Source organism: Myxocyprinus asiaticus, chromosome 13 (assembly GCF_019703515.2).
Source record: "Myxocyprinus asiaticus isolate MX2 ecotype Aquarium Trade chromosome 13, UBuf_Myxa_2, whole genome shotgun sequence".
NCBI lineage: Eukaryota > Metazoa > Chordata > Actinopteri > Cypriniformes > Catostomidae > Myxocyprinus > Myxocyprinus asiaticus.
This window is the reverse complement of record NC_059356.1, coordinates 36,526,656-36,549,917: the sequence shown is the minus strand read 5'-3', so window position 1 is coordinate 36,549,917 and position 23,262 is coordinate 36,526,656. Positions and strand designations below refer to the sequence as shown.

The 23,262-nt window shown below is 37.8% G+C and overlaps 2 protein-coding genes across 4 annotated transcripts; both read right to left on the bottom strand.

Annotated features, from left to right (window-relative positions):
- Positions 1 to 1,264: 1,264 nt before the first annotated feature.
- Positions 1,265 to 18,596, bottom strand: LOC127449765 (phosphatidylinositol transfer protein beta isoform-like). Of its 3 annotated transcripts, XM_051713302.1 has the most exons (12): positions 18,557 to 18,596; positions 17,987 to 18,185; positions 15,946 to 17,220; positions 12,956 to 12,986; positions 12,559 to 12,704; positions 9,918 to 10,545; positions 9,685 to 9,759; positions 9,147 to 9,230; positions 8,856 to 8,933; positions 8,517 to 8,624; positions 3,918 to 4,040; positions 1,265 to 2,165 (listed from the first exon to the last, which is right to left on the bottom strand). In XM_051713302.1, the coding sequence occupies exons 6-12, from the start codon at positions 9,939 to 9,941 to the stop codon at positions 2,118 to 2,120; spliced, it is 540 nt and encodes a 179-aa protein (XP_051569262.1). In that variant the 5' UTR covers positions 9,942 to 10,545; positions 12,559 to 12,704; positions 12,956 to 12,986; positions 15,946 to 17,220; positions 17,987 to 18,185; positions 18,557 to 18,596; the 3' UTR covers positions 1,265 to 2,117. The 3 variants fall into 3 exon arrangements, with proteins under 3 accessions (XP_051569262.1, XP_051569261.1, XP_051569260.1); XM_051713301.1 differs by having other exon boundaries at positions 17,987 to 18,591; XM_051713300.1 differs by lacking the exons at positions 15,946 to 17,220; positions 17,987 to 18,185; positions 18,557 to 18,596 and adding an exon at positions 13,391 to 13,507.
- A 1,241-nt stretch (positions 18,597 to 19,837) lies between these two features.
- Positions 19,838 to 22,713, bottom strand: LOC127449761 (heat shock 70 kDa protein-like). The gene is made up of 2 exons (XM_051713287.1): positions 22,599 to 22,713; positions 19,838 to 22,232 (listed from the first exon to the last, which is right to left on the bottom strand). Exon 2 carries the CDS (start codon positions 22,202 to 22,204, stop codon positions 20,273 to 20,275), a length of 1,932 nt encoding a protein of 643 aa, XP_051569247.1. The 5' UTR covers positions 22,205 to 22,232; positions 22,599 to 22,713; the 3' UTR covers positions 19,838 to 20,272.
- Positions 22,714 to 23,262: the final 549 nt, after the last annotated feature.

Sequence of the window (23,262 nt, the reverse complement as noted above, 5' to 3'; positions counted from 1 at the left end):
AATTCCACTATATAGACATTACTATCCTTTCTCTGATGCTAATCCCTCGTTTATCCTTCATTTCTCTCTGTCTCCCACTCTTGTGTGCATTTAATCCAGTATTTAAGTATTTAAAGCAGGTTGGTTTCCTCTATTTAAACATGTTTTTCAGACTGTATAATAGTTCTGCTCAGTTTGTTGACCTTTTGCATACATGGCATTTGCAGTGTGTGTGTAAGGCCTTGACAATGACAATCTGGGATGAGAAATTTTTTTTTGTCCTGCCATTCTTACCTTAAATACATTGCACTCAACAATACAGATAAACTATTAAAGCGTATTCTCTAATCATATATCAGCTACAAATCTACAATTGGTGAAATCAAAGGTCCATACTGCTTACATAACTACTTTTATGGACCGGTGAAAAAAGTTGCAAAATTGCAACCTTGGGTTTTTTAAATTGCACAATTTCACCACCATTATTATACAACTAGGCTATAGAAGTACACATGCTTAAAAAAAAAATAGATACATTTATGTTCATCTCAGAGCAGAGCTCTGACACGTTACACTGAAAACCCTAAAAAGTTGACTGTTCTCAACTGACTGAGTAAACTCGTTCCCTCAATTGAATTGTGTTATGGCGTCTTCAAAACTTATATGTACATAGCCTATACAAATTTGATGATAATAAACTGATTTAAGGAAAATATATGTTACATATACAACAGCAGACATCTTTAGTATTTTATTATGTTTGTTGCATTTATAAGGAAAATATGTGATTTTTTTTATATTATATACTGTATTTTAAGCAGGACTACTTTTTTATATCGTATGTTGCGATAAATCAGATTTCAGATTTGTATGGGTTTAACCTGAAAGCTATTTAAATGTCAACTGGAACTGAAATAGGAATTTGTATTGGACTTGGAAAAAAACAAAAACAAAAAAACAAATGCTGAGATGGCACTCTGCCTCCTCATTTCAAAAGTCTACCACACGCCACTGACATACAGGTTATGTTCACAGAATATCTACCAACTATAGAAATATGAGGATTAGTCAACACTCACATAAATGAAGTTTGGCTTTATTGTTGCTCTATATTTCCAGATGTCAAGCAACACCAATTTCAGTTCATTCATTTGCCAAATTCCACGATACTTATTTTAAGAACTGTGAAAATGTAATTTAATTTAATGCATTACCTTGAATCAGAATACGAAGCACCCAAAACATGACAGCTAATGCAGAAGAATCAAAGGACACACACAACTCATGGTAGTCAATGTTTTCTTTTATTTGTTGTTACAGTATTGTAAATTGAACTTCATTTTCAAAAAATTCAGACCGTCCCCATCCGAATGGAGAGGCGTGGCCTGTGGCATGTCAGTCAAAGGTGGGAGTGGTTTCAAGGCTCTTACACTCTCAAGTTTAAAAATGAATCATTATCCACTCACAGCTCTCAACTAACAATGACATCCACACTGCAATCAGTGCAGAACCAAACCAAAAAACCCACCATAACTAAACCTGAATAACCGTTATGCTTTCGAGCTTCTTACAAGTATAACAAGCTCTCTGTTTTTCCTTTAATCGATTTTTTCCCATTTTCTGACATGACTCTACCTCTTGAGGCACGTTCCCACCAAGATTTCCCAAACAACAAGACAAATTTAACAGAATTAAGAAGTAAATTACTTAGTCATTTATTTATGGTCAAAACACATGTTGTGAAATGATTCCTCAGAGGCCTGGGATTCATTCCTCCACTGGCGCACTCAGTAAAAAGCTGATGGTTGCAAAATGAACCAAAAAAACCCATTAAACAGTTATAATACTTCATTATAAAAAGAAATGCTGTTATCACTTGAAGTGTCTTAAGTGAGTCCCAAAGAATTTGTCAGCAAATGATGAGGTTTAAAGTCAAACTGCACAACCACAGATACACATGCATACTGTACACATTCGCACAAACATTCACACTTATGATACTGGACATGTCCTGGGTAAGGGATGACAGTTTCCTGTTTGGAAGGGCTTGGTGATGTGGCACGTTGTGATTGGCCATGAGGACTGGAGTAAAATAAAAAGTAGCCCCTTTTTTGTTTCTTTCATTCTTTTATCTCTTTCTAGTCCTCTCCTGCTTTCATCCCTCTCACAGAACCTTGGCTGCGCATCTGAAAATTAAACAGAGATTTTTAAGAATAATAATGACACATAAAAGTGAGTACCACAAATCCAGCATTACGCCCCTATTTCACAGAACAAGGTGTACATCACAACCCTGTTTTGCACACACTCGAGCACTGTTTATCTATCTATCTATCTATCTATCTATATAAATTTTACATCTGTAGTGGCTTGCTTCTGGGTGGAGGGTCACAGTGGACCTCTCAACTCTATGACCCTGCCAGTCAGAGGCCCGGGGGCCTTATTGGTGGGACTTTACTCTTGGTCACATCGGCTATTTTATTTCATGAAATAAAATCCTATTTTAGAAATGGGTCATCAGTGAAGTCTAACTTCACTCCCGGCCACATTGTTTTTAAATAATACTTTTCAAAACACAAATAGCATCACTTTAACTCTATAACGCTGTGTGTATCAAATGTGATACACAATGTTTGACAGCTCCAGTTTCACTCTCTGTTCAAGCTGAAAAGCCAAAATATTTATGGTATGTAAGTTTCACATGTTTATGGCACCATCTAGTGGTTATTTGGGGAAAAAAGTGGTTTCAATGTTTATATCGATACATTTAAAATGGCGGTGGACTTGTGCGAAATGTGACTCTTATGTTTCGATAAATGACCACTTATTTTAATAAAGTAAAATATTTTAAAAGGAGTATTTGCTGAAAATAAGCAACTTGTGGTTGGTTAAAAATTTGTATATTATTTTATTGAAAAAGCATGTTGAAATTAAATGTATCAAATATGATACAACAGGCTTTTGAGGTGTATCTCTCAATCACCATTCCATTCATGCCCACTATAAAAAAAAAATTTAATAAAAATCACAGAGCTTTGAAAATTCTGGCATATACTTTTTATAAGATATATTTAAAGTGTGAACTAATATTTCTGTGTATTTTCATATATGCAGCCTGCTCTGTCATTATAAAGATCTCACTATTTTACATTATAAGTTATGATGATGTCATCTTACCACAAGTTCCTGAGACCCAGCAAAAAAAGTTTTACAATTTCCCTTTTTTTAAATGTAATAATAGTGTTTGCTGCATAAAATACATATGATACAAAATTTTATTGAAAAAAAATATATTTTATTCATATTGTATTTGATGTACTGAACTGAACTGTGATACATTTCAATCCATATTTATAGACCAAGGAGAGGAAATTGTCATGGCCCAACATTTGGTATCTCTGAAAAGCCTAGGAAGTCCTCTGATACCCTAAGATATACCAATGTAGCATGTATGGGCTAAGAAAAACTTAAATACCAATTTTCCTACACAAAAATTAATTGCTGGGCCTCAGGAGGATAATGATCTTTAAAACCTAATGTATCAAATATGATACATTAAAAAAAAAAAAAAAGCGTGCAAAAAAAATTTGTTTTTACGATTTCTTTTTATAGTTTGTCTAGTGGTACTAAAAACAGAATTCTTTCATATTTCAGGCTTTACAGGGTTAAAACTGCACCGTCAATAATACTACAGTTAAGTCAGTAAATGTCGGTCAGCCCACAGGTGGCACAACACTAGGTCACTTACCTACTCTCTGAAGTTGGGCATGTTATTTCAAATATGATACATACTGTACCTAAACTGCTGTTCATAAAATATCTGCAACTGTTGTACCATTAGTGAAATCAAATTTTGGATCTCTATCAGTTCCCACACTGCCCAGTGTTCAGTTGCTAAGTGCAGGACTGCGACAGATGGTTTCTATAGTAATGGTTACCTGGTCCAGCTCTCTCTGCGTCTCCTCCTCCATTCTGCGGATGTCATCCATAGTGAGGTCCACCCAGCGGTCCAGCCAACAAAAGAGCTGCCGGTGGAAATTAGTGAAGAGCCTTTTCTCCTGCTACTCAGAGAGACAGAGTGAGAGATGGGGTTGGCATTACTATAAGTAAATATGTGTCACGACAACAGCATGAACAACGACCAGTTAAAAATGACCTCATCTGTCAAATCCTTATGTACAAAACAATCTCACATCAGAATAAATGAGTTTTCACTCAAGTGTAGCGCACACTACAAGACTGAACTCAGTCTCGTTTTCTGTCGGCGCACACACTAAACAACTGATCGCAGAGCAAGTGTGTTTATTACCTCACCGACTGAAGCTTTGATCCTAAAATTCGTTCTCACGAACTCACATACATAGCAACAGGAGAGTTTATTTCTGACAACATATTATCAAACAACATAATGGAAGGGCTAGTGGTCGTTGTTGTATGGATCTGCACAGAAGAGAAAAAAGTGGGGAGACATGGGTAGCGGTTTATTACTTTTATTTTTATATTTAACAAAATGTATTTGCTCCTGCTTCCCAATGCATTGGTCTCCTCTATGTTGTTGGCTATTGGTCATTGCTGCTGTTTCGCTCACCAGGACAGTGCACACATCAGAGGTAGACCAATAAATCGGCTTTACCGGTTAATCTGTGCTAACAGTTACTTTTTGGAACTATCGATTATCGGAAAAAAATCTATGCCGATAGTTGTTGTTTTTTATTATTCTGTGTTCTACTGTGGTCAGAGCTGGAGGATTCTACAGTTAGAACATCTTGGTTCTACAATAAAAAGCAGCCTCTAGTGGTGAAATAAAAACAATTACTGACACCTCGTTGGGATTTGCTGAATCTAAAACTTTCATCATTAACAATATTCATTGGGGGCCTGGGTAGCTCAGTGGTAAAGACACTAGCTACCACCGCTGGTGTTCGCGAGTTAGAATCCCAGGGCGTGCTGAGTGACCCCAGCCAGGTCTCCTAAGCAACCAAATTGGCCCGGTTGCTAGGGAGGGTAGAGTCACACGGGGTAACCTCCTCGTGATCGTTATAATGTGGTTCACTCTTGGTGGGGCGCGTGGTGAGTTGTGTGTAGATGCTGTGGTGGATGGCGTGGGCCTCCACTATGTCTCCATGGTAATGCACTCAACGAGCAACGTGATAAGATGCGCGGGTTGACGGTCTCAGACGCGGAGGCAACTGAGATTTGTCCTCCGCCACCCGGATTGAGGCGAGTCACTATGCCACCACGAGGACTTAGAGCAAATTGGAAATTTGACATTCTAAAGTGGGAGAATAATGGGAGAAAATCCACAAAAAAAAATAAATAAATAAATAAAAAAATACAAATAAAAATAATATTCATTTATTTTTATCCTCACTTTAATGCATATTTTTTATTTTGATTAGATCATTAAGTGTTCTTAATTAAGACGAGTGCATGCAAAGAAAAATTTGAGTATACGGAATGTACCCTGTCAGCACATACACTGTCTCAAACTTCAAATCTTGTGAATAATAATTAACCTTATTCCTCATTACACCTCATCTGATGAAATATATATGTGCAAAACACTGCAACTGGTGAATATATTTGCTTTAAAAAGCTTAATTTGGTAAATACTTACATATAGAGCATTGTAAGACATACAGCCAAATTGTAAGATGTAGAGCCAGGTCTCAATCATTTCAAAATAAGTCCAGTTCAGTGCACGGTGTATTCGGGCTTGCTTACAGTTAAAAGTCCAGTGTTATGCACCAAATTTTCATTTTTTTCTTGTCAGAATTGGGATTTTGGTTGCACAGTAAACTACATCTGGGATTTTATTCACCTTGGACTTTTGTTACCCCTATGTCTGTACCCGTCATAGTAAGGAAAGACTAAAAGTTTAGCATTCTATAAATCGATTTGAAAAACTGTCAGCCAGTTAATCAGTTATCGGCCTTTTCCACCACCTCAGTTATCAGTATCTGCAAAATCTACTATTGATCGACCTCTAGCGCTGGTCAGCCGGATTTCAGAAAAGGTTTTAAATTTTAAACAAATAAAAATTTGTTTCTGTCATAGCATCTGCAACTAGTCGGAACACTTCTTGCCTAATGATCGACCAATATGTTTTTTTGTTTTTTTTAATGGCCGATGCTGATATCTTGAGAGCAGGGTAACTGATAGGCCGACATCATGCCGATAAATATTTCACACAATTTAATATGACAGTAAATTACATTTATCGAAAATTGCTAAAAAAAAAAATCTTTAAAACTCTTTTAAAATAGAAAATAAACATTTATATGTATTATTTAGTTAGATGGAAGTAAGCAGCTTCTTCTGGTTAGTATTTTAGGGCTGGGCGATATGGCTACAAAAACAATACCTCCATATTTTTCAGCCTATTGACGATATTCAAAATGCTTGATGCACGAGGTAAAAATCATGTTAAAATAATGAAGTCATGTTTTTTTTCCACAGTTTTCACTAAATGAACATAAGGGAGAGTGATATTGAGTCGATATTTACCGACTTAAATTTTTACTAAAAACATTTTTTGTGAATGAAGAGGGTGTGCAAAAATTGCAACTTCACTCAGTTGAGTTCTGTTTTAATAATTATTATTGTGAAGTTTACTTTTTCTTTCTTTCTTTCCTTTTTTAATGCCATGCCAGCTTCTATGGCTATATTCATGGCGAGAGCCAGTTTAGTTATTCAAGAGTAAAACTAAAAAAGGTGTTTAAGATTTAAGCGTTACAGTCCAGTAAGACATGTTTAATGGACAGTGGGCTCTGACAGGATGGGCACTTTGGTGAATTTTCTCCAGACAGTAAAAACTGGTGTGTGAGCCTTGCATGTCCTATCCGGCATCGAGTGTAAGTGACTTGATCTCAGCGATTATTAAAAGGGAATACGTGTCTTGTCCCAACAACAGGATTTATTTCCCGTAATTTGTTGGTTAAACATTGGTACCATTCTGACTGCCATTTGTTTTTAGTGTATACGATTAAAGTTGGTTTTAGGTCTGTGAATGGAATAGAGCATTTTACTGGTTCTGAGGATAATGCTTCTTTGGCAGCTCTATCTGCTTGTTCATTTCCAGAGATTCCTGAGTGGCCAGGTACCCAGCAGAAAATAATACTAAAATTCTTTGATTCCAGAGATGACGCTTTGTTTAAAATCTTCACGATTGTTGGGTGATCGGTTCTTATAGACTCCAGTGCTTCCAGACATGATTTAGAATCAGTTATCATTAAAAAGGATTTCTGTGGAACAGTCTCAATGAACTTGTAAAAACTGAACTTTGGTCAGGGATGCGGATGCCTTGACTTGTTGCAAAGGCTGCTGCCACTTGATTTCCAGATTTGGATCCATCTGTGTATACTGGGATATGTTGTGGGAACACTGCTCTTATATCCAGGAATTGTTGGTAAAATTCATTCGGATGAGTTTTTGATTTTTGGTTTCTTGTTAAATCCAGATGGATTTTGGGCTTTTTGAGATCCCATGGGGGATTTAGCAAAAAAGTGTCTGCTCCAGAATGTTTAGATCCACTTTCAGATTCTCCAGATGGGTTTTTACATGTAGGCCAAATGGACGAATGGGACTTGGTTTTCTTTCATATAGTATTGAATTGTGAATTGAAAAAACTGCTGGATAGGCTAGATTTTCTTTATTTGTTTTCAGTTTGATTGCATATTGTAGGGTCAGCTTTAGGGATCTGATTTCCAAGGAAGGTTCATTGGCTTCCACATATAAACTTTGAATTGGTGATGTTCTGTATGCTCCTAAGGCCAGTCAAATACCTTGGTGGTGAACAATATCTAGAAGTCGTACATATGATCTCCTGGCTGATCCATAAATGACGCTTCCATAGTCCAGCTTTGAGCGAATCAAGGTTGTGAAGTTTATTATTATTATTATATAATGCTAAATTATTAATATTACTTTTAGGATTAGATTTGTTTTATACAATATATTAGTCGTATTTACTTCACCTTCACCTGGAGCTTTTATTTTGACGGAAAACAGTGCATTGTGGATTTGACAGTTTACAGTTTTCCTTATTACACGTCTGGTGAAACGCTATCATCGCCTCCTTTTCGTTAGGCCGGGACAGCCTTCTTTGAGTGTTTTAGACTGACCGTTACGCAACAATCGTGAGCCAGAGGGACACAGTTTTTCAATCCAGACTGAAATCGCTGGATTTGCACATTTTGAGAGGTTAGTGAATTAAATCTTTGAAAGAAATTCAGTCATCTTTTTCAAACAAAATATCTGCATATTTGCAGACAATATATGATAGAAGTTGTATTGCTATCATTAGATAAGACAGTTAAAAGTTACAGGGAAGTGTTGAGAAGAGCGGTTCTCTGCACCATCGCAACTTGCGAAACTAAATGGCCAAACGGGAAAATTTATCGTCCAATGCCGACAATTTCTAATTACCAAATATTGGTCGATTTATTAACCTCAGCAATATATCGGTTGACCACTGACTGGTCTTGTCTTCTTTAGTGTGGAATTGGCTCAAGGATTCATATAGTATTATAGATTACCTTATGAATAAAGTTTTCCACACGTCCCTGCAGACCCCACCAGCGAAAATGAACCGTCACCAACTTATACGCCGTCATGTAGGGACAGTTACCATTATGAAGCTCTTTCTACAAGAGACAGAGAGAGAGATGGATGCAGAGGGAAAAAGGCAGAGCATAACTCTTTATGACGGCATGTTAAATTAAGTGCATCATTTGATTTAAATACTGGTTAAAAACTGAGCATTGAAGTTTTGATATCAATTATCACAGTGAACATTGTGTTTCAGAATGCATGGGCATATATATATATATATATATATAAAATATACTGTTTATGGGTAGATTGATCCTGTGTACCTTCCATTCAGGCCCCAGAGGTCCTCTCCCAGTTTTCTCTGAATGGAAGATGGCAGGGTCCTCTTCCGGTTTGTAGTCCTGTAACCCAGATTGATATAGAGATGAATGGCACAAATACCGAGGAATGAAGGAACAGAAAAGAATATAGTGCAACAGAAAGGACGAGGAGAAATATAGCAGCAAAATAGCTGGTCAACAGAGGAAATTAATATCACATTTATGATAAACTTACCAGTGGATCCACAAACATTTCACATAAAGGCACTAATGTAATTTTCTCATTCAACTCACCACATCATCCACCTGAGAACGATCTGCTATATCGATTGGTACCATCTCTGTCTCCTCCCACTCCTCAGGCGGGAGACCATGAGGCTACATGGGAAGAAGATGGAAACATTTGATTGCTGACAATACATTTGTCCTTCTGGCAACTAATTATGCAAAATAAGTCTTAAACCATAATTTAAATGTGCTTCAATTCAAATTAGCAATCATCTCATCAGTGCATTGTCATCTCGTTCACTTCTCTTAAAGAGATCACCCAAAAATGTAAATCATGTCATCGTTTACTCACCCTATTGTTGTTCCAAAAGGGAGAAATTTTGAAGAATGTTGATGCTACTCTTTCCCATGCAATGAAAGTGAATGAGGCTAACTTTGTTTCCATTTGCATTTCATGGAAGAAATAAAGTCATATAGTTTTAAAACATGTAATGTTGTGAGTTAATGATGACAATTTTACTTTTTGTGTGAACTATCCCTTTAAGTTTCACTTGAAGTTATTTGGTATCTAAGAGCTGATGATCCATGTTTTTATTATACTAACATTATCAGTTGTTCCCATGTCTGCTTTATGCCAGGTTTCAATCTTAATGAAGAAGTCATCTTTCATGTATTCATTCTGAAAAGCAAAAGGCACAAGGATTTTTGCATATTGCACAGTACGTTGAGGTTATTTTACTCAACAGTGAGACATGCTGACAAAACCCTTCAGCAAGTATGACCTGGGAGTAGTCCAGTATTATGTCAATCGTATAATGATTTCAAAAATACACTTACTGTAACAACTGTGGTGTTCCACATTCAATTAGGTATAGGAGAGAAAAGAAGAGATGGGCAATCAGGAAAGGTATTTTGCTTGCATTATAGAGGACTGCTTCAATACACAATTCATATTTTAATACACATGGGTTGAATCGATCCCTTGCAAACATAATCACAAAGGCTTTTCACACTGTCCTTAACATTTTTAACCATGGGTTAAGCAACATTTCACAGTTGTCTAGCACCACTTTTGAGGTTACACGCTTGTTAGCACAGCTTTTAAGCTTGTGTGCTGTTCTTAGCTGAACAATGTTATAGATATGCAAATACAAATGTTAACCAAGGGTTTACAAATACAGTGTGAATGTGTGAAATCTAAAAACAAAAACGGACTACCCAGGATTAATTACTAACCCAGGGTAAAGTAAGAACAGTGTGTTTTGGAACATGATAACCAAGGAACATGTTAACCGAGGGTTATAAATAACCCTGAGATACCAGTGTAAAAAGCCCATTAGCCACATTCGCACAAGTAACTAATGTTGACTAACTAGTGCGACAGTAGGGATAGGCGTTCCAGGCTTTCTCATGAAAAACCAGGGCTCCTTCAGGTGCAAACATCTGAATAAAACCAGGAACTTTGCTGTAAAAGGCAGATAAATACAAAAAGGGTTTCATATTTCACAACATTTCACTGGAATAGAGGTATTTATTACTATATGTACGTATATTTAACCATATATCACTAGCTAATAAGATATGTCCCTGCTTTAATAGAAGTTCCCTTACTGTTTAAAGGGATAGTTCACCCAAAAATGAAAAATCTCATCATTTACTCACCCTCATGCCATCCCAGATGTGTATGACTTTATTTCTTCTGCAGAACACAAATGAAGATTTTTAAAAAATATATATACAGTACTAAAGTTTTAGGCACTAAAGATGTTTCACAAAAATAGTTGTCTTAAGATGGTTATTTATAGCTTCAGCTTTAGTGTGTCAATAGGAAAAATACATTTTAGACTCCCAAACATTACTTTTGCAAATAGAAAAGATTAGAAGAACAGGGAGCCCTGCAACAGATGGCATGGCTCCCACAAAGCCCCCTACTGAACATTGAGTCAGTCTGAGATTACATAAAGAGACAGAAGCAACTGAAACAGCCTAAATAGATAGAGGAACTGTGGCGAATTCTCCAAGAAGCTTGGAACATCCTATCTGCCAACAACCAAGAAAAACTGTGTCCAGGTGTACCTAGGAGAACTGGTGCTGTTTTAAAGGCAAAGGTGGTCACACCAAATATTGATTTAGCTTTTTTATGTTTACTTTGTATGATATTAAGTGATAAATGAAAACTATTTATTTCTGAAGACATCCTCACTATGCAACATTTTTCACAAGTGCCTAAAACATTTGCACAGTACTGTAGCTCCATAGTTCCATATAACACAAGTAAATGGTGACCAGAAATTTGAAGCTCCAAAAAGCACATAAAGGCTGCATGAAAGTAATCCATATGACTCCATTGATTTAATCCATATCTTCAGAAATTATATGATAGGTGTGGGTGGGAAACAGATCAATATTTAACCCTTTCATACGTGAGTTTCCCCTGTACTTATGGATCCCCCAGCGTGAGTTCTTTAATGCGCGCTGTAATAAAAAACGAAGGTCACCGTACACTTCACAGCAGATGCACTGGAGGACAGATTATACAGTATATTATCAAACATATAATGTGATTTTTAGATGTTAATAATGATTGATTATGAAAGATAAGATGCATGGGATTCTGAATTCGTCATAGCATAGAAGCATAGAAAGTTCTAAAAAACTAGCACTTTCACTTTCCCAGCCACAGAAGTGGTGAGAATGAGTGACGGATGGAATGGGAGAAGGCTCAAGCAGACTAACTAGTTTGTATATTCTTTGTTTGACGTCAGAAAACATTGCCGCAGTGCTGCATTAAAACAGTCAGCTCCGACGGTAACGGGTTTATACATTTATTTTGTGATTGTTTGAATGTTTGTAACATTAAAAAAATTAAGATATTGTGAAGTTGACAGGACTATTTGAGCAGCTGGTAAAAACTCAGTCCCTCTCTGCTGGTAAACAACAGTGTGAATGCAGATCGCACCGGTTTGATAGTACGCCTCTGAGCCCAGCTTAGTGTAATCACACCGGTTTGATCGTACGTGTGAAGGGGTTAAACCCTTTTTTACTATAAATCTAAACTTTTACCAGCCCTCCTATCCGCATTCACGAGAGAACAGAGTTCTTCTTCTTCTGTTTTTTAGTGATTCACATTCTTCTTACATATCGCCACCTACTAGGCAGGGATAAATAAAACATATTTGCACAACAGCCCAATAGGTGGCGATATGCATGAAGAATGCAAATCGGCAAAAAACAGAAGGCGAACTCTCATGAACGAACAGAGCTGAGATATTCTTCTAAAAATCTTCGATTGTGAACTGCAGAAGAAAGTAAGTCATACACATCTGGGATGGCGTGAGGGTTAGTAAATGATGAGAGAATTTTCATTTTTAGGTGAACTATCCCTTTAACAACTATTTGAAAACAACCCATAAAGGGTTGTGTGTGAGGAAAAACACACACACCTTTTGGAGACAAATGCAATAACACATGCACACACCTGTGTATGTGGTAAATCTTGTGGGTGTACTGGCCCTTCTCCCCGTCCTTCTCGTAAGGTTCATTTCGGAGGACCTCGATTCCTTCTCCTCCCCCTGTGTTATTCTTACTGGCCTCTGCAACCGAGTACAGTTGGCCAACCTGGTACTGGGAGGGATTTGAGGGGTGTTACATAAGTAAGTAATGGCAACTGTCCGCTAGTTCACCATACAATGGAGACAAACAATGTAATGCAGAAAAGGGGGTGTTGACATTAAACTGAGAAACTGCGTGAATGGAGCTGTCTGAATATTTGTTGAAGCAATAACAGAAATACCGAGAAAATTAAACCAGCTCTTGATCAAAGACATGACAGCCGGTTAATATATTAATGTAACAGTAGTGGATTTTGGTCTTACCTCTTCTACTGAACATGGCAACAGCACCTGGCTGAAAAACAGAAAGAAACAGAGAGGTAACAAAGCAATATGAGAGTTAATAATAACAGACTGGCATCATTTATTCTCTAATATCGTGGACACCGCATTAAACGGGCGTGTCGTTAGCTGACCCGCTTTATTCCGCGATAAACCAGCGTTTTGCCATCCAACCGAGTCTGAACACATTATATTACTATTATTAAAGATGTATCGGATCATGCAAGTCTGAACAGCGGTGCCGCTAGGGAAGCGGTCCATAAGACACCAACGCTGTCTCGAGCAGGCTAAGCGGCTAACGCCGAGCTGCAAACCTAAATCACGGGCTTAAAATCCCTGTTTATTATGCCATATGAGAATGTGTAGAAATGCTGTAGAATTAAATTGTAGTTGAGGTGTGGTAGAAAAGTCACTCACTATTGCTTGACGAGTACCATCCCGAATCTGGACAGAACGGTACATTCAACAACAGATTGCAGTCGCCGGAAATGAGTCCCGGGGCGTCATCAGTGGAGAGGGGCGCGAGGAGGACACACAGGGGTATGAGGAAAGAGACCATGATGGAAAGGGAATTTCATGGGTATACTATCTATCTATCCAGTGCTCGAATTGTCCCCCCATAAGACTTTTTTTTTTTTTTTTTTTTTGGGTGGTGGTGGTGTATATTTTTTTTTATACAAAATATACAATATATTTATTTGATCATAATATGCGTAACTATATACTATTTATTATATATATATATATATATATATATATATATATATATATATATACATTTTCAGTCTAATGTTATATAACAAAGAGAGATAAGCTACTGTTCCTCTTTTAAATGGCTTACTCCAAGTAATACTGGATTTAGAGGGTGACAAAGCAGCAGACCCAAAAAGGCAACTATGGCAAATATACCAGGGGACTACATATAAGACACTTGAAGACCCGTAAAAGCATGTGAGTTCAAAATACATTGAAATGTCTCAAAAACAGTAGAAAATAATCAGATGGCTTCCAGTCTCACTAAGATTTCACAATATTACTGTTTGTTCTGTATTTTGGATCAAATCAATGCAGGCTTGGTGAGCAGAAGAGACTTTTGAACTTTTGAACAGTAGTGTACATTCAACAGAATAATTCTAGCATTATTTACCAATGTAAACTACCCTAAAAACAACTGGATGAATGATGTGACACTTTGTGATAATAATGTTTGTTCCAAAAGACTTGTTTAAATGCATGAAACTAGTTTATTAGATATTAAAAATATAAATTGTGACAAGACAGGCTGTCTGTCTGTGTGTTAGTGTTGGTGGGATTTTTCAATGATTTCAGTGCAGTTACATGTTACGTCAGTAGGTGGCAGTAAGGGACTGTTATGAGTGAGTCAGTCAGCAGACTATTCACCATTTCAGTCAAAAAGGCTGCTTTATTCAGGGACAAATAATGCTATGGTTATCAATATGTCAATCATTGCTATTTCAAGAGTGAATCCCACATTTATATGCAGACTTTGCAGTGTGTACGTGGCCGTTGTTCCTCCTCTTAGCAGGATGAAAAACAAGTTTTATACAAATTCTGAATGCATTATATATAGCATAGAAAGCGCACAACGAGCGCGCCCTTTATAATCACTAAAAAGCTGTCACTCATCTTCATCGCGATCTCTAGCACCCCCATAGAACCAGGCCTATTAATAATGAAAAATTAGTAAGCCTAAATGTTTCCAATTTATGCAAGGAATACAAAAGCCCCGACATGGAATGGATAGATATAGTAGAATTATATAGAGAGAGAGAGAGAGAGAGAGAAAATTACCCCTCAAAAAAGTCAGTAAGAAGCTTTCTCTTCCCGACTGCGAGCGGAGGTTTATTATTCTCCATTTTTTCAAGTGGCGCTCACTGCAGAGCAAATGGGTGGAGCTTACGTCCAGTGAGGAGGAGCTACACATAAGCTCCACCTCTCTTGACCTTGTCTAGCTCCACCTCTATGGATCTAGTGAAACGCCACTCATTTGTTAACGTTAATGCAAGCCCTTCGTCAGATCGAACTTTAACCTAATGGGGAAAAAATGTTGATTATTTATGCACAAAGGTTAGGTCAAAATAACCATAAGACTTGCATGGAACTGGAGATGATGGCATAGCTAACATTGCCTGACCTTTCTTTAACATTTTTCATGATTTCATGATTTTTCGGCATTGTTTCTGTGACAAACGGCATGACTAGACTATCTGTGCACCCCTGCTTTCTTTTTTTCCCCACCGTATTAAGGCTATTTGTGAATTTATCTCAATCATATATAATTAATTAATGTAATAAAGTATGCTCCTAATATGCTTTTTGCTTTTAAACGTGGGAACTGAGTTGCCCTTGCAGGTGTGATACAAAAATTAAATGATTGTCTTATATCGTTTATTCCTTTTAAATGTACACTTAGGATCTCCACCTCAAAAAGAAAAATGAATGCAAGTACAACAGTGTAGTTGTGAATATAATTTTGGATGGACTCAGTCCACAGCTTAATTAAATCAATGTCTTAATCAAATGGTAATAAGTAACCTGTCCAGTAGTCTGAAACCAGCCACGTGTCACACTAAAGAAAAAAATCAAGAGGACAAGTGTGCTCTGAGACTAGTAGCAAGGCAACCATTCCAGGAACATTTATTAGTAGACTGGCAGCGTTACTTAATTTACAATTTATTAGTCACATACTTCACTGCCCTCAAGTGTTGCTGTATTTATTTTATTTCTATTAACCTTTATTAGCAAAATGTACAGCTAACATAAAAAAAATCAATCTTCAATCTAGGAACAAAATGTATAATAAGATATAAGATACAAAATTGAATTTTAGTATAAGTTTCAAGAACACTTTTTTTCCCACAAAACTTTACTTGGTTAAAAAAAAACAAGACATTTTACAAAACCTAAAACTACAAGACAATACAAAACAAAATGTACAAAACAATATTTACCCAGATCTACCCCATCAGTTAGCTTGTTAAAGGTGAGGGTTGTGCAGAAAAACTCCATATCCTCTATGCTCTCAAAGGTGAAAAGGAAGGGGGCCTGGATTTTGTCCTCAACCATTTCACCTTCATAGAAAATGGTGTCAATAAACAGGTCCAGCACTGTTATGGCCAACAAGGCATCATCCTCGTTCATCCTTATGACCTGTGGTAAGTGAACTTCCCAGCAAAGTGGGTTCTGTTCTCCTCCACCCAGTCACAGGCGAGCAGAATCTGTTTCATCACCGCTGAGTCCTTTGTGCAAAAGATAAGACATTCCTATAGTCCTGAACAGATGATCGGTCAGTTTTAAAAAGATGCCATTTAGCAATTGTTTTATGGAGACATGACTGTCTTGCTTTGGCACATGGGCAGTTCCAGGAATTCTTTTTAGAATCATATGCTGCTATTACCCTGCCTAGTCTGCTGTGGTGTGATATCTTTGGCTCATATATTGAAAATGACTTTTTAGAAGGAGGCCCTCCAACAGTCACCTCAACAGAAAGTGGGACACCTTCATCAGCAGCTGCTTTTTGGCGGTTTAAGCAGCTTTACTTCCTTGCGTCCCCAAATATCTTCGCAGCAACCATTTCTGACAGCACCTCCTCCTCCAAAATGATGTATGAGGTGTCCATTCGAGGGCAGAAGAGCAAAGACTTTAGATGCATGCACTCATAAGGAAGAATTCCACTCCTGACTGCAAATTCAGCATTTGTCTTGCATTCATCCAATTCACAGATTATATTTTGGCTTGCACCCTATGTTTTTTCTGAACATGAATAGGAGAGCAAGGCTTGAAGAATGATTTATCAACAGCAAAGATGCCATTTTTGGCATCAATGCATTGGCATGACAGGTGCCGTTTAGCTGAAATTTCAGTTACCCTTTGCCTGTGTTTTCTGTAAATGTGAACCAGCAACTTCCTTTTATTTATTTGAATGCCACAGTGTTAGCAAGTCACCCTGACTTGCTGCTGGACGCATAATCCTTCTACTGACTATGGTGCTGCTGGGGATGGAGGTGGTGCTGCTGGAGATGGAGGTGGAGGTGGTGCTGCTGCTGCTGGAGATGGAGGTGGTGCTGCTGCTGGCGCTGTGGGTAGAGGCTGTCTGGATGATGTATTTTTGCAACTTGTTATATGTTTAATCAGAGCATCCCTTCTGATTAATGTTGACATGCAGTAGCAGCAGTGAAAATGTGCTGCTTGTCTGCAGTCTAGACTGCAATTTATGATGACAAAATCTAAAATGTAGAAAGAATAACTTTGATCACCTGTCTTGTTTACAATGTTTTATACAGTGCAGTGCCCCTGTAGAGGTTTTTACATCCCCTGGTCTAAAGAGCATTTCTATAGTTTTACTTGTTTATGAATTTAACAACGATCAAAACTAAATGACATTAAAAAAAAATCAATTACCATATATGTAATTTGCCAATTTGTAGATTGTCTTATACAACAGGACAAAAGAGAGAAGGGGAAAAGAGCAATACACAAGAATAAAATAAATGTACAAAAGATAATTAACCTATAACTGTGGAGCTAGGGAATATTAATCATTTGTTGAGCAATCTATATATTGGCAAATTACATATAGTGATTGAATTAAACTGAGTTTATGAACCCCTTTGGAAGTCTGTTTTTCAAATTTTAGACATACTTCATTGTCTTCATCTACGCTACATTTTCTGATAAAATATGACACGATTAACAGAAAACACAAATAGTTTGAATATATTTGAATTATTTACTTAATACAGTATCCTTGTGTGCAGAAGTATGTGAACCTTTGGGATTCAGACTTCCCAAAGGTTTCATAATGCAAGGAAATGTTAAATGAAATTATATGTTTTTACTCTCAAATTATAGGGAGAAATGACCGAGGCCAAAACATGCGAAAAAAAAAAAGGGTTCATAAATTTCAAACATGATCTCTCTCTCTCTCTCTCTCACACACACACACACAATAATTGAACTGTATAAGAAACTTACAATAATTCACACACATACCTTCGTGATGAACTGCAACTCGAATATGATCTACTACATGATTCTGTACCTCATTCAAATGGTTATACAACACTTTACAGTAGGCACAGTGGTATTTTCTGCAGCACACTGTGCATCTCTCAATAGAGAGAAGGGGATCATGTCCTTTCTTCAGTATTGTCTGATGCTTCTGTGCAGGTTAAACACACACCATTTACATCTATCAGCAAAAAAATAAATAACTAATTATACATATATATCTATAATTATCATAACACACACACTGCCTACACTTGCTAAAAGTTGCCAAAGGCAACAAGTGGTGTCCACATGTTAATGCCAATAATATGAAATGAATCGGTTATAACAGACAGTGTTAACATTAGCTGAGACAAAACTTAAAATGCTTCGCTGAACCACAAATTATATGTATTTAGGTTCTCGGTTTTTTGACGCTAACGTTAACCTATGCACGATTAAACATTCAGGGACTCAAAAATAGCTAACATTAACATGCATGTCGAGATAGGTCTACGGAAACATTTTACACACGTCTCAAACTTCAGTTTATCTTTAAAGTTCAGTTTTTACATGCTTCCATTACGTCGAATTGTCTGTAACTGTCCGCCATCTTTCCAAGTGGTGCCGTGCGCTCCTCCTCGCTGCACGTAAGCTCCACCCATTCGCTTAGCTAAAGTTAGCTTCACCGGAGCAGCGGGGTGTTTACATTTTAAAGAGACATGACAACAAGCCTATAAACAAACTTAATATAAATTATTGTAAATAATTAATTCACGAAATTTACCGTATCCACTGCATGAATTTAATCAGATATGTCATTATTGTTTTTACTAAAATATAAGTATCTTGGGGACCCCCCTAAGTCTATTTTTTACTTATTATGGGGGGTCCCTAATGCCTTATCCCCCATAATCCCCCCCTCATAGTCCCGGATGTGTATGTCTTTCTTTCTTCTGCGGAACACAATCTAAGATTTTTAGAAGAATATCTCAGCTCTGTAGGTCCATACAATGCAAGTGAATGGTGTCCACAACTTTGAAGCGCAAAAAGCATATAATGGCAACATATAATGTATCCATGAGACTCCAGTGGTTTAGTCCATGTCTTCTGAGGTGATCTAATCAGTTTTGGGTTAGAACAGACCTAAATGTAACTCCTTTTCGACTAGAAATTTTGATAGCAGTCTCCTTGGTGTCATGATTTCAAGCTCCATTACACTTCCTATAGCGCCATCTAGTGCTCTGTGCATGCATCAAGCACTAGGAAGCGTAATCAAGCTTGAAATCATGATCATGCCTAGAGATTTACAGTGAAAAAGAAGTTACATTTTGGTCTGTTATCACATAAAATCGACTTGATCACTTTAGAAGACATGGATTTAACCACTGGAGTCATATGGCTGCCTTTTTGTGCTTTTTAAAGCTTCAATGTTTTGGTCACCATTCACTTGCATTGTATGGACCTATAAAGCTGAGATATTCTTCTAAAATTCATTTGTGTTATGGAGAAGAAAGAAAGTCATACACATCAAAGTTTATTTAGTTCACAGCTGTCTCTTTTACCCCAACTGCTGCTACTTCTCAATTCCACTATGGGATCAATAAATTTCATTTATCTTCATGTTATGTAAGCCATTCAATAGATAAAACCTTCTTTACATGCTTCATCTTTTTATGTTTCACTGTCAAGCAACCATAACATTATATCCTTATTTTATTTTAAAATGATCAGAAGTTTCAGAAAAAGATTTATGCAATATATCAAATGTTTAGTGTTGATCAGTTACATGCTAATATAGATTAAATTAGCTAAAAAATAAACATCAAGAACAGCATTCGATTGTTACAAATGTTTAATTTTTAATAGTTTATTGAAAATGTTCAGTGTCAAACCATGAAAAATGATTTTACTGAACCCTTTCAGGTATGGAATATGGCACAGTGAATTATCATATGCCTGCACATACATGCACAACTGAAATATATATGGAAACAAATTTCTCCACATTTCTTAACATGCAGATGACATGCTAACTAACATTAACATTTTGACACAGTAACATTTCAACATCCACTTAAACAGAACAGAACATATATTCCTAGCAAAAAATTACATTCCATTTGCAATATTCCAATTGCAATACTGGCAAAATTACAATATATTTAGTGAAAATAAAAAAACTTATATTCACCACAACAACATCTAAATAACTGGTCCAAAAAATGTAAATTCAATTACAGTACAAAGAAACCAAACCAAAGAACAATCACATTGTCCATCTCATAATTAATCCACCTCCTCAATCGTTGGCCCCTGGGATGCAGCTCCTGAGCTGGCACGTGTCTGAGCACCACAGCTTCCAGCTGGCATCCCTCCCTGGTACAGCTTAGTAATGATTGGGTTGCAGACTTTTTCCAGCTCTTTCAGCTGATGCTCATACTCTTCCTTCTCAGCCAGCTGGTTGTTCTCCAGCCAGGTGATGGCCTGGTTGCACTTCTCTTTGACTTTCTTCTTGTCATCCTCGCTGATTTTGCCTTTCAGGTTCTCATCTTCCACATTGTTCTTCATGTTGAAGGCGTAAGACTCCAGGGAGTTCTTGGCAGCAATCTTCTCTCTCTGGAGATCATCTTCTGCTTTGTACTTGTCTGCTTCCTGCACCATCCTCTCAATTTCCTCCTTGCTCAGTCTGCCCTTGTCATTGGTGATGGTGATCTTGTTCTCTTTGCCGGTGCTTTTGTCCACTGCTGACACATTCAGGATTCCATTGGCATCAATGTCAAAGGTCACTTCAATCTGGGGGACTCCACGAGGTGCGGGTGGGATTCCCGAGAGCTCAAACTTCCCCAACAGGTTGTTGTCTTTTGTCATGGCTCTCTCTCCCTCATACACCTGGATCAGGACACCGGGCTGGTTGTCTGAATAGGTGGTGAATGTCTGGGTCTGTCTGGTGGGAATGGTGGTGTTGCGTTTGATGAGGGCAGTCATGACTCCACCAGCTGTCTCGATGCCCAAGGATAGTGGAGCCACATCCAGCAGCAACAGATCCTGGACGTTTCCAGATGTGTCACCCATGAGGATGGCAGCTTGCACTGCAGCACCATAAGCCACCGCCTCATCTGGGTTGATGCTCTTGTTCAGTTCCCTGCCGTTGAAGAAATCCTGCAGAAGTTTCTGGATCTTAGGGATTCTTGTGGAACCACCAACCAAAACGATGTCATGAACCTGAGATTTGTCCATTTTGGCATCTCTCAAGGCTTTTTCCACAGGTTCGAGTGTTCCCCTAAAGAGGTCTGAGCACATTTCTTCAAAGCGTGCTCTGGTGATTGATGTGTAGAAGTCAATGCCGTCATACAGGGAGTCGATCTCAATGCTGGCCTGAGAGCTGGAGGAGAGGGTTCTCTTGGCTCTCTCACAAGCTGTACGCAGCCTCCTCAGTGCCCTCTTGTTCTGACTGATGTCCTTCTTGTGTTTCCTCTTGAACTCTTCTACAAAGTGATTCACCATGCGGTTGTCAAAGTCCTCCCCGCCCAGGTGAGTGTCTCCAGCTGTGGCCTTCACCTCAAAGATGCCATCTTCAATGGTCAGGATGGACACATCAAAGGTGCCTCCACCCAGGTCAAAGATCAGGACGTTGCGCTCTGAAGCTTTGCCTTTATCAAGCCCATAGGCAATGGCTGCAGCTGTGGGCTCATTGATAATTCTGAGGACATTCAGTCCAGCGATTACACCAGCATCTTTAGTGGCTTGCCTCTGGGAGTCATTGAAATATGCAGGAACTGTGATAACTGCATTTGTCACCTTCTGTCCCAGGTAAGCCTCTGCAATCTCTTTCATCTTCACCAAGACCATGGAGGAGATTTCCTCAGGGTAGAATGACTTGGTCTCTCCTTTGTACTCAACTTTGACCTTTGGCTTTCCACCATCACTGATGACTTGGAACGGCCAGTGCTTCATGTCAGACTGCACTATTGGATCATCAAACTTCCTGCCGATCAGCCTTTTCGCATCGAACACGGTGTTGTTAGGGTTCATGGCCACCTGGTTTTTAGCTGCATCTCCAATAAGCCTCTCTGTGTCTGTGAAGGCAACATAGCTAGGTGTTGTTCTGTTTCCCTGGTCATTGGCGATGATCTCCACTTTTCCATGCTGAAACACCCCCACACAGGAGTAGGTGGTGCCCAGATCAATTCCAATAGCAACTCCTTTTGCAGATGACATCTTCACTTTACAGGTATTTAACAGCTGTCTAAAACAAAATAGTAACAAATTAAATATAAAACAATATGTAGAACAACAACAAATAAATTACCAGTAATAGTAAAAATTGGACCGGTCTTATGAATACCCTCTAGACAGAGACTGACTAGAAAAACTAATTGAACTGCACATTTAAATAGAAACATAAGTCTTACAGCACTTTGCCATCTAACATTTTTTATTATGTTGAAGTAGCATTAAGATAAAAGAAAACTAAAGATAAATGTAAATGATTAAGATTAAATTCATCCCTAAGCTACAAACATTTCCAGTCAAGTTCAGCAGACCTATTTAGTCTATTAAATTGTAAATATACAAGTAAAAAGACACTGTTTAAGACTGATATCCTTCTTACATGTATTACAGTTCTGTAGTTCCTTCCTCAGAATTATTTTTGATTTTTTTGTGTCAGAGAAAAACGGTTGTCACTTTTATTCTCTTCCTTGTAGCAGAAGTCAGCTCTGTGAAAAACTGTGATGCTGTCACTTTGTGCTGCTGTTTAAATACAGAATCAGCGGCTTGCTTACATTTTCTGAACAGTTCTCGAAGGCTCGTGCAGAGTTGACCAATGAAAAGGCAGAAAGCACGGATAGCTCCGCCCGTGGTTGCTGTGAAAGTCCATGAGAAAGTTCTCTCGCATGCTGGAGCGTTCGCTTAGAAACTGAGGAATGTCGGGAAGATTCTAGTCATATTTTGATAACACTTATGTAAACATACACGCATACATGCCTGAATGTTTTAGTATGCTTAACTTTTAGTCGTCGCATGCTAGTGCTAACTGAAATATGCATTGTGTACATAAATTCCTACCGGTAAAAGTCTGTACTAAAATGCTGCTTTTAACGTTAATGAATCTTAAAACGTGCTAAAGTCCAACGTGGGATAGCATAACAATGCACATTATTTTGGTTATGTAATGTTTTCATACTGAATGCTTAATCTGTTATTTTATTCTTTTCCAACAAGAAAATTATTCCGTTTTGTTTAAACATTGTCAGTGGAGGGCGCTATATACAAGT